The 12,527-nt window shown below is 39.0% G+C and overlaps 1 protein-coding gene across 5 annotated transcripts in view; it reads left to right on the top strand.

The window, feature by feature from the left end:
* DLGAP3 (DLG associated protein 3) overlaps positions 1–12,527 on the top strand; it is a 764,134-nt gene that overhangs the window by 587,665 nt on the left and 163,942 nt on the right. For all 5 annotated transcript variants that reach the window (XM_069756813.1, XM_069756811.1, XM_069756807.1 and 2 more), the window contains one exon: positions 11,903–12,240. In XM_069756813.1, coding sequence (XP_069612914.1) covers positions 11,903–12,240 — 338 coding nt within the window. The remainder of the gene's footprint in view (positions 1–11,902; positions 12,241–12,527) is intronic.

Genomic DNA, 12,527 nt, shown 5'->3' with positions numbered 1-12,527 from the left:
ATGTGCAGCATCTGAAACAACAGATGCTGGAAGCCTGTGCTAGCATTTCTTCTGTGGTGTTGCTATCAGTGTGTCAAGAGTGGGAGAAGAGGGTTGCATTGACAAACCAACACAATGGGCAGCACTTTGAACACATTTTATAAGTGGTCATAAACTTGTAAATAACTCATGAAAGAATAAAGTTACGGTAAAACCAAGCACACCATTGTTTTTCTTGAGAAATTCTCAATAAGTTTGATGTGTCACATGACCCTCTTCCCATTGAAAAAATAAAGTTGGATCCCAAATGGCCGACTTCAAAATGGCCGCCATGGTCATCACTCATCTTGAAAAGTTTTTCCCCTCTCATATACTAATGTGCCACAAACAGGAAGTTGATATCACCAACCATTCCCATTTTATTTAGGTGTATCCATATAAATGGCTCACCCTGTACTATCCAAGCATGCCCAAGATACTCAGACACAAGTTATCCGAGCACATTCGCTCCTCACTAGTGCCTACACTTTCGGCCATGATTGTATATACTACATGCAGCATGACACAGTGTTGAGGAAAAGCATTCTCTGCATGAAAATTATGATATAACATTCTTTTTGGTGTTTTTGCTGCAGAAAGTTGACAAAAACACGTACACCCCATATTATAGTTACAGCTGTATATAAAACCATGCTGAAAAAAATAAATGCATCAATACAGTTTCAAAGTATGCATGTTGTTACAAAATCACACTAAAAATCTTTTAGTATTGTTTTTGTGTGGATTTTACAGCCAGAAAAATCCACATAAAAAAGGTCAATTTGAACACATTCTAAAACAAGTTTAACCCCTTCACGATCAAAGGTATTTTCATTTTTGCTTTTTCGTTTTTTGCTCCCCTTCTTCCCAAAGTGATAACTTTTTTTTTTTCTGTCAGTATGGCCAATTGAGGGCTTGTTTTTTGCGGGACAAGTTGTACTTTTGAACAACATCATTGGATTTAACATATCATGTACTGGAAAACTGGAAAAAAAATCCAAGTGCTTTGAAATTGCAAAAAAAGTGCAATTCCACAATTGTTTTTTTTTCCGAGACCTGTAGCGACTCCATTTTCCATGATCTGGGGTTGGTTGAGGGCATATTTTTTGTACGCTGTGTTTTTATTGACACTATTTTGGTGTAGATACAAACTTCTGATCTCCCACTGTTGCATTTTATTGCAATGTAGCAGTGACTAAAAACACGTAATTCTGGCATTTTGAATTTTTTTCTCGTTATGCCGTTTAGCAATCGGATTAATATTTTTTATATTGATAGATGGGGCAACTGTCCACACAGCGATCACAAATATGTGTATATTTGTTCTAAAACGTACAACTTTTTTCCAGGATTAATCAGCTTTGTAAAGTGCTGTCAACTGGGAGTGGGTTTTAATGAGAGTGGGAATAGGCTTTGTGTTTCTGAATTATGCATCAAGTTTAAAGAAAAAGATATGCAAATATTACTCATGGGCAAATACTGTCCATAGCAGTAGAAAATTATTTATAGTTCAGATATTAAGCCAGAAAAAAATGTGCCTAAAGAGTGTTTTTAATTAATTCGGTGCAATTTGCTCCATAAAGTTTTTAGACTTTTACACCAGTTTTAGGCCACAGTCACACATTCAGTATAAACCACTGCACGACCAGCTCTATCCTCAACTACTGTATCCTCAACCAACCCTTGTAGATTGTGAGCCCTCGCGGGCAGGGTCCTCTCTCCTCCTGTACCAGTTGTGACTTGTATTGTTCAAGATTATCGTACCTGTTTTTATTATGTATACCCCTCCTCACATGTAAAGCGCCATGGAATAAATGGCGCTATAATAATAAATAATAATAATAATATTTGGTCAGTATTTTACCTCAGTATTTGAAAGCCAAAACCAGGAGTGGAATAATCAGAGGAAAAGTATAGTAGAAACACGTCACCACTTCTGCATTTATCATCCACTCCTGGTTTTGGCTTACACATACTGAGGTAAAATACTGACCAAATACTGAACATGTGCACATGGCCTTAATGTGAAGACTTATCAGGATAAGGCCATGGTCACACATCCAGTATTTGGTCAGTATTTTACATCAGAATTTATAAGCCAAAACCAGGAGTGGAACAATCAGAGGAAAAGTATAATAGAAACACGTCACCACTTCTGTATTTATCACCCACTCCTGGTTTTGGCTTACACATACTGAGATAAAAAACTCACCAAATACTCAACGTGTGCACATGGCATTAATGTGAAGACTTATCAGGATAAGGCCATGGTCACACATTCAGTATTTGGCCAGTATTTTACCTCAGAATTTCTAAGCCAAAACCAGGAGAAGAACAATCAGAGGAAAAGTATAATAGAAACACGTCACCACTTCTGTATCTAACTCTTGGTTTTGGCTTACACATACTAATGTAAAATATTGACCAAATGCTGAACATGTGAATGTGGCCTTAGACTCATAGTGAAAGCTAGTCTCAACAAATCTGTGTCTCTGTATGTAAAATGCTTGTCATTGCAATGCAGGAGCTTGTCTATTTTTTACTTCACCTATCCAAGTGTATCTGCACTTCTTTCAGGTGAGTTTCCAGAAAAAGTTGTTTGAGTGTAATGAAAAATATTCCAATTTCTGGACACTGTATGTCTTGTATCCACAGTTTTTCGCTCTGTGTTAGAAGCCTCAGCGGCTCTCTTATGTGTCTGTTTAACAAAGCATTCATAATTGTAAGCAATGAAGTTAATTATAAGAACCTCACATTTCATTTATTAGGTATTTAGTGGGTATTCTTGTTGTGTTAAATTGCCTTAGATAGCAAGTTTGCAATGGATTTGCTTTTTCTGCTTTCACTCTTCTCCTATGAGATCTTTTATCTTACATCGTGCACAGCATTTTTCCAAAGAGATCTGAATATCTGCAGGATATAGATTTCAGGAGAAGAGTAAACTCATAAGATCTCAGTCAGCTCCCTAGCCCATTAATATCTATACAACAGTTAGTTGCTCACCTCCATTTCCTTTCTTGTCAGCGCCTCACCGACCTGTTCTTATCAGTCCTGCATAATCCCAATCTATTGCCCCCTCTAACATCAGTTTTTTGAGCAGTTCTCCTAATCATGACCATGTTCTTGTTCAAATGCACTGTTATTTCTAAATGCAAATATAGTTACAACTGTGTAGCCTTCTGGACATTGACGATAGCAGAAGGAAACTGACTAGAACTACCAATCGAGAAGGACCCTTCCTACAGCAACAAGGAAGTAAGGAAATTGGATAGCTGTAAGTTGCTCATGAGACAAGTTGAGAATACCATTTCAAGAAGATATTTTTAAGATGAAATTGACCTCCCTTCCATAATGTGCAGCTGTTCACATACCATATTCAACAGCAGTAGATATTTGATCAATTGTCCCAACAATTCTCTCACAGACTTAGTAGTTTTAAACCTTGTTTCTGTTGTTTACATCATTCAATAATTGTATATTCTTTTTGTCTTTCTTGGATACTTTTTTTTATTAGTACTACTATTTAATCTATGGATAGAATGGAACTTTGTTAACACTGCTGCCATGTTTTAGTGATTCCATAACAATAACAAAAAATGGGAGGCTCAATAATTATCATATTGTTAAATAATATCAAAATATATCCGTGGGAAATCCAGAAATTAATTATTTAGAAAATACGGAGAGAAGCAATAAAGATAGTAGACTATAATGCTGTGCTATTGAGAAAAAGATACTCCAAGACTGGAACCTCATCGTAAAGTACCGTGATCCCTATTTATTCAATGTATGAATTCCCTATAATGCACCATTTTTTGTTTTGACAACCCTTGATTGCTAAGAATGTTTTTTTTTAATGCTGGGTGTTGTTTAGCAATAACCTTTGAATACAAAGACAGTTTTCCTCTAATGCTGGATGTTTGTAATGCACTCACTGAACTTTTTACATTTCGAAATGCTAGATAAAAGGTTGCCCACAGCTCTAGTAACCTGAAGGCAAAATACACTTCAATATGTTCCCATTTGAAGATGAAATTAAGCATTTCTGTTTTTTTGCATGTACTCTCACTGTCCCCAACTTTCTTCTCTGCCCTACTACAATTACATTATGCAAAAGCCGCATGACAAACAGTTGAGTTTCTCCTTCTTTATGCAACAAATCAAGGCTTTAAACAATGTTTGAGAATGTTGTATTGTAATTACCAAAAGAAATTGCAGAATAAGTGGCTTTGTATTTATGCCAAATCTCATCATCTTCCCCAAAGCAAAGAACATTGTCCAACTTGACGGTACAGAAAAATAACAAACAAACGCAATATCATTAGGACATGCTCAGATACATTTTCTATTGTTTTTGTTTTTGTTATTCACAGAGAAAACTAAGAAATGTTTACCTAATAATCAATACAATTTTCGAGCTACTTTTTTTTTTAAACCATGAGATACCTTATCTTGTGTGATGTTTATAAATGCATGTAAAAATTGTGCTGTTTTTAAAAGTTCAAGGGATATTTTCTAGAACTGCATTTTCAACCAATTCTTCTGAAATGAAAGCAAATAAATAACCTTATTACATGTTTTGTAGAGTTATAATGATGTATACGATAACATATAATCTATAATGATTATAATGGTCATTCACAACTATAATTGGTGATAGCGTCCAGCATGTTTTCCATATGCATTGTAAGATTGGCAATCATAAGGTCTTCGAAGGTAGTCCCTAGTTCAATTATAAAATGCAGTGTCCCTAAATGCCAAAATTTTACTCCAAAATCAGAAAACGATGCTTAGTTTTTGCTGGCCCATTAACGTGAGAGGATTTGATAATGTGAAGGAATGGGCAAATTTCACCATTTTTATTGCTATTGTAAGAAAAGCGGGATTAGAAATATTGTATCATACAGAGTACACCTTAAGATGAAGTATCTAAACATTGCTATTGAATTGGTGCCCAGTTCTAAACTGTCTGTAAGTCTGTATGGAAAATTTGTAACAAACCTTCGTTGACCAAACCTCAGGAACCAGGGTCCTTATCCCTTGTATGACTGCTACTCCTGAAGTCTCCTTAGCTGTCTTTTATGGAAAACAATGCTGCTGCAACATGGCGTTTGCAGTAAGAGTGGCAAAGTGGCACCTCTGCTACCATACTGTAGATATAACTCTGAGCTGCCACCCAACACAAGCAACCAAGACAACTCCTCAAGCAACCAAGGCTGCCTCTCAACCCAATATTGAATTCATGCCAGTTCATTCATGCAGAGTAAAGACTGCTCTTTTGCCAGCTAAGAACAAAGAGCAAAATTCTTGTTATATTATAAGGAACATGGCATTGAAAATGTACTACATGGTAAAAGAAACTGACAGCACATTTTTACATATGGAATAAATTATATGGCTGAATAGGTACTTCGATATTATTTTGCAGGGATCTAACTTGCCGGTACTGAGAAATCTAGTGTAGAAGCCAAATAAAAATTTAGGCTGAAACTGCGCTGGGGCATGTCAGTCAGACTTGTAAGAAGCAGTATAAGAGCATTGACACATCACCAATGCACTTCCTGACTAATTTGTATATAGCATATATACTATATTTCTCATAACTGGCACATTGGATCTCTACAAAAAGGTATAATTTTACTTGATGGTCAAGTGATGGTCACTACTTCCATATGTAAAAATATGTGTACAGTTGTGGCCAAAAGTATTGACACCCCTGCAATTCGGTCATAATACTCAGTTTCTTCCTGAAAATGATTGCAATCACAAATTCTTTGGTATTATTATCTTCATTTAATTTGTCTTAAATGAAAAACACAAAAGAGAATGAAGCAAAAAGCAAAACATTGATCATTTCACATAAAACTCCAAAAATGGGCCAGACAAAAGTATTGGCACCCTCAGCCTAATACTTGGTTGCACAGCCTTTAGCCAAAACAACTGCGACCAACCGCTTCCGGTAAAGGTACCGTCACACTGGACGATATCGCTAGCGATCCGTGACGTCGCAGCGTCCTGGCTAGCGATATCGTCCAGTGTGACAGGCAGCAGCGATCAGGCCCCTGCTGTGATATCGCTGGTCGGGGCAGAAAGTCCAGAACTTTATTTGGTCGCTGGATCTCCTGCTGACATCGCTGAATCGGCGTGTGTGACGCCGATTCAGCGATGTCTTCGCTGGTAACCAGGGTAAACATCGGGTTACTAAGCGCAGGGCCGCGCTTAGTAACCCGATGTTTACCCTGGTTACCATCGTTAAAGTAAAAAAAACAACCACTACATGCTTACCTACCGCTGTCTGTCCCCGGCGCTCTGCTTCTCTGCTCTGGCTGTGAGCGCCAGGCAGCCGGAAAGCACAGCGGTGACGTCACCGCTCTGCTTTCCGGCCGCTGTGCTCACAGCCAGAGCAGAGAAGCACAGCGCTGGGGACAGACAGCCGAAGGTAAGTATGTAGTGGTTGTTTTTTTTACTTTAACGATGGTAACCAGGGTAAACATCGGGTTACTAAGAGCGGCCCTGCGCTTAGTAACCCGATGTTTACCCTGGTTACCGGCATCGTTGGTCGCTGGAAAGCTGTCTGTGTGACAGCTCTCCAGCGACCAAACAGCGACGCTGCAGCGATCCGGATCGTTGTCTGGATCGCTGCAGCGTCGCTTAGTGTAACGGTACCTTAACCATCAATGAGTTTCTTACAATGCTCTGCTGGAATTTTAGACCATTCTTCTTTGGCAAACTGCTACAGGTCCCTGATATTTGAAGGGTGCCTTCTCCAAACTGCCATTTTTAGATCTCTCCACAGGTGTTGCCTTCTCCAAACTGCCATTTTTAGATCTCTCCACAGGTGTTCTATGGGATTCAGGTCTGGACTCAATGCTGGCCACCTTAGAAGTCTCCAGTGCTTTCTATCAAACCATTTTCTAGTGCTTTTTGAAGTGTGTTTTGGGTCATTGTCCTGCTGGAAGACCCATGACCTCTGAGGGACACCCAGCTTTCTCACACTGGGCCCTACATTATGCTGCAAAATTTGTTGGTAGCTCTACTTTTGTCTCATCTAACCAGAGAACATTCTTCCAAAATGTTTTAGGCTTTTTCAGGTAAGTTTTGGCAAACTCCAGCCTGGCTTTTTTATGTCTCGGGGTAAGAAGTGGGGTCTTCCTGGGTCTCCTACCATACAGTCCCTTTTCATTCAGACGCCGACGGATAGTACAGGTTGACACTGTTGTACCCTTGGACTGCAGGGCGGCTTGAACTTGTTTGGATGTTAGTCGAGGTTCTTTATCCAACATCCGCACAATCTTGCATTGAAATCTCTTGTCAATTTTTCTTTTCCATCCACATCTAGGGAGCTTAGCCACAGTGTCATGGGCTTTAAACTTCTTGATGACACTGCTCACAGTAGACAAAGTAACATTCAGGTCTTTGGAGATGGACTTGTAGCCTTGAGACTGTTCATGCTTCCTCACAATTTGGTTTCTCAAGTCCTCAGACAGTTCTTTGGTCTTCTTTCTTTTCTCCATGCTCAATGTGGTACACACAAGGACACAGGACAGAGGTTGAGTCAACTTTAATCCATGTCAACTGGCTGCAAGTGTGATTTAGTTATTGCCAACGCCTGTTAGGTGCCACAGGTAAGTTACAGGTGCTGTTAATTACACAAATTAGAGAAGCATCACATGATTTTTGGAATAGTGCCAATACTTTTGTCCACCCCCTTTTTTATGTTTGGTGTGGAATTATATCCAATTTGGCTTTAGGACAATTATTTTTGTGTTTTTTCATTTAAGACAAATTAAATGAAAATAATAATAACAAAGAATTTGTGTTTGCAATCATTTTCAGGAAGAAACTGAGTATTATCTGACAGAATTGCAGGGGTGTCAATACTTTTGGCCACAACTGTACAGGTACCCTTTACTCCCTGTGTATTTATGTTGGATGTGCACAGTTGCTGCCAGGGACCTACTGAAGTTCCCATGTCTGCTATGTTAGTTCACTTACAGCCAAACCTTCATTAGAGACTGGTATTTAACATAGTAACATAGTAACATCGTTAGTAAGGCCAAAAAAGACATTTGTCCATCCAGTTCAGCTTATATTCCATCATAATAAATCCCCAGATCTACGTCCTTCTACAGAACCTAATAATTGTATGATACAATATTGTTCTGCTCCAGGAAGACATCCAGGCCTCTCTTGAACCCCTCGACTGAGTTCGCCATCACCACCTCCTCAGGCAAGCAATTCCAGATTCTCACTGCCCTAACAGTAAAGAATCCTCTTCTATGTTGGTGGAAAAACCTTCTCTCCTCCAGACGCAAAGAATGCCCCCTTGTGCCCGTCACCTTCCTTGGTATAAACAGATCCTCAGCAAGATATTTGTATTGTCCCCTTATACACTTATACATGGTTATTAGATCGCCCCTCAGTCGTCTTTTTTCTAGACTAAATAATCCTAATTTTGCTAATCTATCTGGGTATTGTAGATCTCCCATCCCCTTTATTAATTTTGTTGCCCTCCTTTGTACTCTCTCTAGTTCCATTATATCCTTCCTGAGCACCGGTGCCCAAAACTGGACACAGTACTCCATGTGCGGTCTAACTAGGGATTTGTACAGAGGCAGTATAATGCTCTCATCATGTGTATCCAGACCTCTTTTAATGCACCCCATGATCCTGTTTGCCTTGGCAGCTGCTGCCTGGCACTGGCTGCTCCAGGTAAGTTTATCATTAACTAGGATCCCCAAGTCCTTCTCCCTGTCAGATTTACCCAGTGGTTTCCCATTCAGTGTGTAATGGTGACATTGATTCCTTCTTCCCATGTGAATAACCTTACATTTATCATTGTTAAACCTCATCTGCCACCTTTCAGCCCAAATTTCCAACTTATCCAGATCCATCTGTATTTATATATTAGACTGCTAAACTACAGTATTGTAGTGTATTGTTTAAGCTATCAAGTGATCACAGGTTAAAGTCCTCGAAGGGGAGTAGTAAAATATGGTAGAATATTACAAATATTTATCCATAATAAAATAAAAACAAAATATAAAAAAGTTAATCTTGAAATAAAAGAAAAACATAATTAGCATATTTTGTACTGTCTTGTGTCTAATTGTCTGAACTAATAAAACAATAATATACACTATTTACAAAAAGTTAGGGATATTTGGCTTCCTGGCGAAATTTAAGGATAAATCCAAAGTTGAACTGTAACCTTTTTAGATTAATTTAATGTGACCTTCTCTAAAATGTTGAATGTCCAACTGTTCAATGTTTCAGTACTTTTTTGCACAACTTGCTGTTCTCTAACAAGGATCCTAATGGTAAAATTCACAACAGGTGTTTGATCCATGAATCACCCAATAAATTTCAGGGTTCAATTAGAATTGGCATTTAAACAGTCCTCCTCATCAGTAACTCTCCATTGCGAGGATGTTCTCAGACAGAAGTGGCCACTGAGCTAGGAGTGTCAGAGAGTGCCATCAGCAGGTTTCAACAGAGAGAAAGACTAAAAGGGTCACAGAAAGGCATCCTTTGGCCACATCCAACATTGATGGCTGCTTCATTATGATCAATGCCCTTCGGAACCGGATGATGAATGCCGCACAACTCCAGGCACATTTAAGGGAGGTAAGAGGCACCCAAGGGTCACGTCAGACCATTCAAAGCCATTTGTATCAGAGTGGTCTGCATGCTAGACTACCTGCAAGGATACCTGATCACACCACCATGCATAAGGGTCACCGTCTTTTCGCTGAACGAGGGACCAATGGACCTTCATGTTATTCACTGATGAAAGCCGATTCACGCTGAGCAGAAATGATGGCTGTCAATGATGTTGAAGATGTCAAGGAAAGCCCTATGCATGAGCCACTGTTGTCACCAGATGAGAATTTGGTGGTGGTGGGGTTTCAGTCTGGGCAGGTGAGTCTAGTCAATACAGAACTGCCCTACACTTTGTGAATGGTAGAGTGACAAGCCCCTACTACTTGAATAACATCATTAATTCAGTCATTCTGCCTCTGCATGAACCACACAGGACTAATTTTTTCTTCATGGACGAACGACAATGCTCCATCTCATAGAGGTCGAATTATTAGGGAACTGTTGCTGACGACTGTGGTCCCTCAAATGTATTGGCCTGCACTTTCTCCAGACCTGAATCCCGTAGAAAAACTATTGGATCAGCTGAGTTATCATGTAGTGACTTATAACTCTGTACCCCAGAACCTCAATGGCATGAGAGCCAACCTGCAAGAAGAGTGGAATACCATGCCCCGCAAGACAATAACTTGACTTGTGAACAACATGAGATGTCATTATCAAGCTGTAATTGATGCTCAAGGCCACATGACAAGTTATTGAGACATTGACATTTTTGGGGGTACACCCACCACTGTTGTTGTCTTTTGCTTCAATAAATTGCTTGACATGAGAGAATCACCATTGCATGCTTCTACTTAAATGACCTACTTTCGAAGTAAAATTTCAGGTTAGCATGAACTTTTTACGCTTTCCATAAAATTCGCCCGAAAGCCAAATATCCCTAAGTTTGTGTAGTGTATTTATTCCATATGCCGAATGCTAAAATGGAAAATATGAAAAACACTCGGGTCTCCAATGGCTTAAGGTCAGGAGTGTTTCATAAAAAAACAATGTTATTATTTGTGAAGAAAGTAATTTTACATTTACAAATATTTATAGTCGTACATCTGCTACATACTTGTTAAGCGTAATCAGTGATGATCAGCTGGTCTTGTGGAGCCAGCTGCTGAAAACTATAATATCCATTCAGTATTACATGGTCTCCCTTGAAATAAATGGGTACCCTCTTAAAATACTCTCACTATCAGAGCAGAAACTGCTGTTTACAGGCAAGGGTCCTCACGTGAGAAACACTCTATGGCATCCATGTGCCCTACTAGGGCAGATAGACAGAGATTATCCAGTTGGAACTTCTTCTTTAGTATTTGAAGCCCTTTTATTAAGCTATACTCAATTTCAGCCTGCAGGAATCTCTAGAAGCCTTCACAGACCATTTATGCTCTCTCCATTCGTCCCGTTGTTCATTTCACTGAGTTACTTCGCAATATAAAGCATCGTTCCATTGGAAATGGAAACTGAAATGGCAGAATAGGTATTTGGCAAAAAGTCACATACTTAGAAGCCAAGAACCTGAAAAACAGTCTGACAAAAACTCCCGGAATTTATCAATGCATGCAGATGTTTCCTGATGCCTGTCAATTTTGTCTGCATTGGCAGGTACATTTGAAATAAGACTATATTTTAAGATAGTATATGTTGATGAAAAGTTTATTTGATTAGATATAGCCTTTGAACATTTCTAATTACAAAGCCAGGATATCAGAGGCAGAGACCGTAATATGTGGTTTAATGATACAGTTGATGAACTCTTACTTAAAATTATTAGTATGTAAGTACCTAACGGAATAGAGTTCTGCATGATGTTCTTGTTATTCTGTCCTAAGAACTGACACCTAATGGAAGAAAGAGTGACCGAATAATAAAAAATTTGACCCCTCTGCTTCTGTTTTCATCAGTTATGCAAGAAGATATATTTTGGACATGAATTCCATTTGTCTAGTGCTAAAAACGGAACAGAGAAACTGAATATCTGAACACAGTTTTACTGACAGTGTTTCATATAGGTCACCGGTGCAATAACTATGGAAGATGCATAGATTGCTGGTTTGTGACAATTCTTGGCCAGTTATAGATCTTTCATAGAGGTTGTGATGCTTCAAGTTACCCCAAAGCTTTACAAGTGCAACATAAATGTAATGAAACTGAATTTTTTTTCTATATTATGAAATTATAGATGCTTTTCAGTGATACAAATATTTTTAATCCACTTTTTTTGTTACAGCCTTCAGTTACCGCAAAGCCCCACCACCTATTCCTCCAAGGCTTCTTTCCAAGCCTCTCATCTCGGTGACAGCCCAGAGTAGCACAGAATCTACCCATGAAACTTTTCTGCACAATGAGCCCACACGGTTGCCTTGGTCCAAAGATGTCAAGGCCCACTGCAATTCTAGTGAGAGTCTGGAGGGAACCAAGTCCAGAGGTCTTTCCTTGGACCTGGCAACTGTCCAGCACAGAGCTTCACCCAAACCTACCACTGTGATTAGCAAAGCCCTACCGTTAAGGGAAGAGCTAAAAGGTGGCACACGTCAAAGAAAATGGCGCCCATCTATTGGTGTACAGGTACGTTCTTGATATTGTCAACAAGATGATTTTCCTGGCTTCATGAAAACCTGTGTTCTTATTAATAGTCTTACAGAAAATGGAACTTATTATATTATTTGTGATGTTAAACCCTTAACAACACAGGGACAGTTCATAATTTGTGAATATGTTCATACAGTATAAAAATCTATTTAAGGCTGGTTTCACATTTGCGTTTAAAAACGCAGCGTTTTAAACGCAAACGCATGTGGTGAAAAAAACGCATGTAAATGCGTTAAAACGCCACATTTTTTAGATGCATGCGT

Source organism: Ranitomeya imitator, chromosome 3, assembly GCF_032444005.1.
Source record: "Ranitomeya imitator isolate aRanImi1 chromosome 3, aRanImi1.pri, whole genome shotgun sequence".
Lineage (NCBI taxonomy): Eukaryota > Metazoa > Chordata > Amphibia > Anura > Dendrobatidae > Ranitomeya > Ranitomeya imitator.
Note: the sequence above shows the minus strand (reverse complement) of the source record. Positions and strands in the feature narration are given on the sequence as shown.